Source organism: Oryzias melastigma, linkage group LG7, assembly GCF_002922805.2.
Source record: "Oryzias melastigma strain HK-1 linkage group LG7, ASM292280v2, whole genome shotgun sequence".
Lineage (NCBI taxonomy): Eukaryota > Metazoa > Chordata > Actinopteri > Beloniformes > Adrianichthyidae > Oryzias > Oryzias melastigma.
In genome coordinates, this window is record NC_050518.1 from 8,195,657 (window position 1) to 8,201,227 (window position 5,571).

General features: G+C 43.1%; 1 protein-coding gene across 3 annotated transcripts in view; it reads left to right on the forward strand.

Annotated features, from left to right (window-relative positions):
- Window positions 1-5,571, forward strand: part of znf385a (zinc finger protein 385A) — a 69,779-nt gene that overhangs the window by 5,310 nt on the left and 58,898 nt on the right. The window contains exon 1 of one of the 3 annotated variants that reach the window (XM_024293409.2): window positions 9-1,055. The exons of the other annotated variants lie outside the window; for them this stretch is intronic. Coding sequence (XP_024149177.1) covers window positions 1,046-1,055 — 10 coding nt within the window. The 5' untranslated portion in view covers window positions 9-1,045. Of the gene's footprint in view, window positions 1-8; window positions 1,056-5,571 lie in introns of those variants that run through there. 3 annotated transcript variants of the gene reach the window in all.

The following is a 5,571-nucleotide window of genomic DNA, read 5'->3' on the forward strand; positions in this document are numbered from 1 at the left end:
AAAGCACAAACTTTGATAAAATGCGGAACTTTGCTTTGCAGGGTTATGGGAGGCAAGGAGAGAGAGAGAGGGACAAAGTCACGCTGATAGATAAAAGGTTAATCCTATAACAAGTCCTCATACATGTGGAGTCAAAGGACAGAGCGGGGGAGGGGGGGTGAATGACAACAAGTGCACCCGTCAGATCCGCCTGATGGGCTTTCGGAGTATGAAAAAGAAAGGAGAAACACTAACAGTGGTGGCGTTGGAAGACGGCATTTTCAGTCAAGCTGCGTCTCTCCTTCATGACTTCCACTCTGCATGATGACAAGTGTCTGCCGCTGCTCCCATTGGCCGAGCCTGCCACCAATCAGAGCGGAGGCATGTAAGGCGCCTTTAGGTTATCCCCCCCACACACATTAAAAAAACAAAAAAATAGAAGCAGAGGGAAGCAGATAAATCTTGAGTGAGGAAAAAGAGAAGAAGAAAGATAAAGCTGACTTGACTGAAAACTTCTATTCAAAGCTTCCCGTGAAGTGACACATTTTGACGCTGCTCGTCAGCTGTTTGTTGTTGGAGACCACTGCATTTCCTCCTCCTGGCTGCTGTGGAGTAGAAGATCTTGGCTTCACATCCAATCCCCCCCCTCGCGATTGGCTGTCACACTTTAGGCTCCCCCTCCTCTCCCTTTCTCTCCCCTCTTGTGCTCTCACTCCTCTGCCTGCAAGCACCTCCATACTGTCCTCAGGCTTACCTGAGCCACCACTGCAGAAACACTGGATTCCCTCCTTCACACACACACTCTCTCTCCTCCTCCTCTTCCTCCTCCTCCTCTTAACACATAGTTTTTCACCTGGAGAGGGCAGGCACAGGGGACGGCATGTGCAACAGCCGCAGCAGAAAGCTCTCCTCACATCAAACGCTGCCTCTCTGAGTTTCCTCTGTCTGGAGAGAAGAGGGGAACTCTAAATTTTGGATCCATTGTCTTTTAGCTGTAGTTGGAGAGACGGGTGCAGTGAGGGAACACTTGTCCATCCAGAGACACCAAAGGCAGCACACACACAGCATGATTTTGGGTGAGTTGTCGCTTTTTGTGGTGCATGGGATTTTGGAGAGGTCAGGCATGTTGTTGTATCACTAATCCCTACTTAAACTTGGCCAGCAGCAGCAGCAGCTCCTGATTAATAATGCGCTCTGCTGGGTTTTTATTCCATGCAGACATCTGTCAGTGTGGAGCTGTGGGATGAACCTTTGCTTGATGGTTACTGCTTGTAATGACTGCAATAATCTACCATTACCGGTCAGGTGTGAGTGATGACGAGGAAGGTCAAAGTGTTTGGAGCTGGACTGTATTATTATGGGCTGCTTGGTCACATGACCAGACTCCACCATTCTAGGAGGTGAAGTGGCCTGGCTTATTCTGAACTTAAAAGATGATGTGCACATTTATTTACCTTGACAGTCTGTCCAAATTCTCTCTATTGAGGGAATGACTTGAATACAATCTATGACTGTACAGTTAGGACACTTTTAAAGAAAAAGCTGCTCTGAGTCAGCTCTGGGTTTCATTAGTATGCTGTTCTCATAGCAGTCATGGTCAAAGGGGGGGGGGGTCTGTGTACTCTGCAGTGTTAGTTTGCACATTTCTATAGAAGAGGACTCCAGTGATGTGACCGTGACCTGTGTGATGTGTGTTCATAAAGCAGCAGGGCACCTGTGACAGTATCCCAAAGTCATTTGTTTGGGGCTGTTTCTGTGAGACCAGACCAGTGTGTTTTTGTAGTAAATGTGAGTGTGTTGCTATGCGCTCTGCCAGAGAGCACGCTTTGTTTTAACGCATGCCTGGACTGATTCAGCTGCAGCTCGGCTTCTCTGCCCTCCCGGCAGGCATGTTTTTCAAGAAGACAACTTTAATGATTATAGGGAGTCTCAGTTGTGAGACTTTGAAATGTTTATACTGGAAAGTGTGTGTATTTGTGACTTTATGCCTGTAATGCTCACACCCAAACTTTTCATGCCATTGAAATATATATATATATATATATATATATTATATCCTGTTTTTCATGGAATAGTTAAAGATTTTTAGGTTGAGTTTCTGCAGGTGGTCCGAAGCGAACAATTACATGACTTGAGGCTCATAAAGCAGTCAGGCAAGTACTGTCTTGAGCTTGTTGCAGGTGATGGCAGCCGTTTTAAATGATATTCGGCCTGGACGTGTTAACACCAACATATCTCTACCAGTGTAATGGTTTTAGCTCAAGGTAGTTTGTGTCAGTTTCATGTGTCTAACGCTGCAGGCGCCCTGTGGGAAATGATAAAGAATGTAGCTCCTGCAGAAACAGTGAAAGCTTTCCAATATATATACTCTTTTCAAAGACTCAAACTATTATAGTAGGCTGTAACTTTAAAATACTTCATGTTCTGAGTGTATTCTGAGAAATATTACATTTTTTATTGTCACATTTGCCAAGTAAAAAACCTGATCCTGTGAATTTGTTGCTAGTTTCCATGTAAATAATAAATGTTTCCAGCTTCTGTCATAATTTGTAGTTTGTATGATGATGACTGATACGATGTGTTCTTTTTACCGTCTGAAAGAGGAAATGTTATTGCAATGACCTTTAGCATTGTGGCACTGACGGATCTTAAGCTGCCACCGGCAGACTTTTTGATTTAAAGCTGTCAGGTTCTGACGACGTTTGATTAGAAATGAGGACTGTGTTGAAGATATTTAGGTGAGGTGTTAGTTCACATAGAAAATGTATGCATCACCAACTCTGCTGCGTAGCTTCCTTTTCTTCTCCTTTGTTCTCTGACCTTGGGATAATAACCATTACCCGTCCTGCCGTTGTGATCAGTCGTAACCCGTATTGCAGGCGTTCTGAGGTCCTGACGTGAGGACTGTGGCTGCACTGACAGTGGTGACAGTATTGATGCAAATAATGGCAGTGGAAGTGTATTCGTGCTGCTCCGCACAAATCCATGTGTGCATCACCGAGCTTTGGCGCCGCTGCAGCTGAGTGGGATTTCAGTTAAAGTGTTTATGGCGCATTAACAGACAATTTTATTGTTTGGCTTCTGTTACCATCTGTCTTTCAAATCTCCTTAGAATTTCTGTGATCGTCCAATACAGCATAAACAAAATAATCTCATAAATGTAACGGATGTTTGGAGGAAAATTAGCTTTTTGGGGCACTCCAGTCGTGCCTTGATTAGAATTGTTTTGTGCTTCATCTGTCTCATCCATTTGCGCTGAAGCTGACTTCCTGACCCCGGGGCCAAGCAGTCTGTGTCTTTGTCCTGTATATGTGGCTAAACTGGTCTCATCGGTCCTCAGAATGTCCATCTCTGTGTTGACTTGTCTGTTTGGCTGTTAATCATTCCATTTACCTAACCTTCCAACTCCACATTCTTTAAAGTCTGCATACCTGGTTGCAGGGGTCAAATCAAGGAGACACAAAAGAGCACCTCTCTAAATAAATCAGCAGTTTTTTTTCTCTTATCTAAACTTAATTGCTATCTTTTTAACTTAAATTGACATCAAAATAACATTTCCTTAATGGTTGCTAAAATAATTGGTAAAAAAATCTTCTTTGAGAGGGCAAACAGTGGGCAAAATTCAAGAAATAACATCCATAAAGCACAACCACACTCCAGTCATCTTTTGATCTGCTATAAAAGCATTCCCAGTGGTCTTTTAATTATGATGATGCTGTTTTTAGCAACAGTTAAAAAAAAAAAAAAAAAAAACTTGTAGCATTTTCTTAGACATAGTTTCTGCACCTTTGAATTATGGGTAGAACTGTTGGTAGGGAGTAAGCCTGTGCTCATTTCCCATCATCCCTTTGTTTGCACTCTGTCTCGGTATCTTACAGCCGCTCACAACCCCAACATAATATTACCGGTGCAACAAAATGGCAAGCGATGTAGAAGCTATCCAGCCATACAGTTCTGAGACGGATGTTAGCTCAAATAGAAAAATGAAGACGTTAATGGATCTATTTGTCTGCAAGTGGATGCATTGGAATGGAGTGGATCAGGTAGCTGGTAACCCTGTTGATTGTAGTTTGTACGTAATTATAAATTTTTTCAGTTTCAATAAAGAAATACTCAGAAACACAGATTTAATCTTAATTTTCATTATAGATGTCCTCCATCATGAGCATGATAAAAAACCTACAAAATGTAATTTTGTGGATCCTTAAACTACAGATTCTGCATTTAAATAAATGCACTGCCATTTCCTGCGTTCATGTTTTAAGTTGGATGCTATGATTTGTGCCTCAGGGCTCCAGAACTCCTGGCTTCGGGTTTCTGCTTGTGTTTTCACAGATGATTCTGGCTCTTTTCTGTCAAAACGGGATGTAGCTGTAATGCTATAATGAGTTGCTTGCTTGCCGCACTTGACCCAGCTCACCCTGCAATCGTTCCTCTGCGTGAAATCAAAAGACTTATTCCCATGGTTATAATTAAAATAGGCCACATATCTCAGGTGTGACCTAGAGTACAGAACTGATGTGGCCCTCCTCTGAGTGGAGATCACCTTAAGTGCATTTGAGAGCAGCCTCCTGTGCTCTCGCAGACGAAGCACTCTTCTCTCTTCATGTCCGGCTCACTTTTTGTGTTTGTGAACACACTCCACAGTCAAAAAGCCACTATAACAGGTCACTTCACTCATTCCCTTCCTTCCTTGCCCCTCACTATTGCTCCATTTGTTTATGCTGCAGTGACTGCGTGTCAGCAGCCTGTCAATACTGTCTGTAAGAGACTCTAATGAATAGGCCTGTTATTGGACGGGTGGGAAGGCAACCTATTGTGTCTGTGAGGGCATCAGTTTGTGTGTGTGTGGTCAACCCAGTGTGTGCAGCACTGCAGAGCAGAGGGAGGAGGAGGTATGTGCTTCTCTGACGCCCACAGCTTCATTGCTTCACTGCAGTGTCCTCTGTCAAAGACCAGACAATAAAACTAACGGCAGCGTGATGCAGGAGTTTCTCACTGGATGAAACTTCCAACTTTTTCTTTGCCATAAATAAACCCCGAGTGTCAACATATTGTGGCTTCCCGAATAAACTGGAATGTTTATGAGTCTGAAACCAGGGCAGCCACCTGCCATCACCAGAAGAATGCCACCGCTGCTCTGTGAGGCACAGAGGTTCACCTGAGCGTGATTGTGTGTCACATTAGTGCATTCACAAAGGCAGCGGGGCTTATTACTGACTGGGAATCCCGGGGCTACAAGACACCTGGGAGTTAAAGCTTGGAAAATGTTCTGTATGCTTCAACAGTCTCTCTGATCACAAAGTGGAAAAGAGAAACAGATGAGTATTCTCACTGAAACGCCCTGCTCCTACAAAGATGCACTGTTGTTTCTGTCTTGTAGTTTTTTTTTTCTTCCTTGGATCTTTTCACCTTTACAACTGTATTCTTTTAATTTAGATGATGCATCTCTTTATTATTAGTCTTTAAGCACCATATGCTGTTCTATCCTGAGAGGTTTTCTATTTTAATTCATGTAGGAAAATTTGATTCTATCAACTTTTAGTTAAAAAAATTACTCCAGTTCTAAATGCTTTGATGTTCCACCTCTGA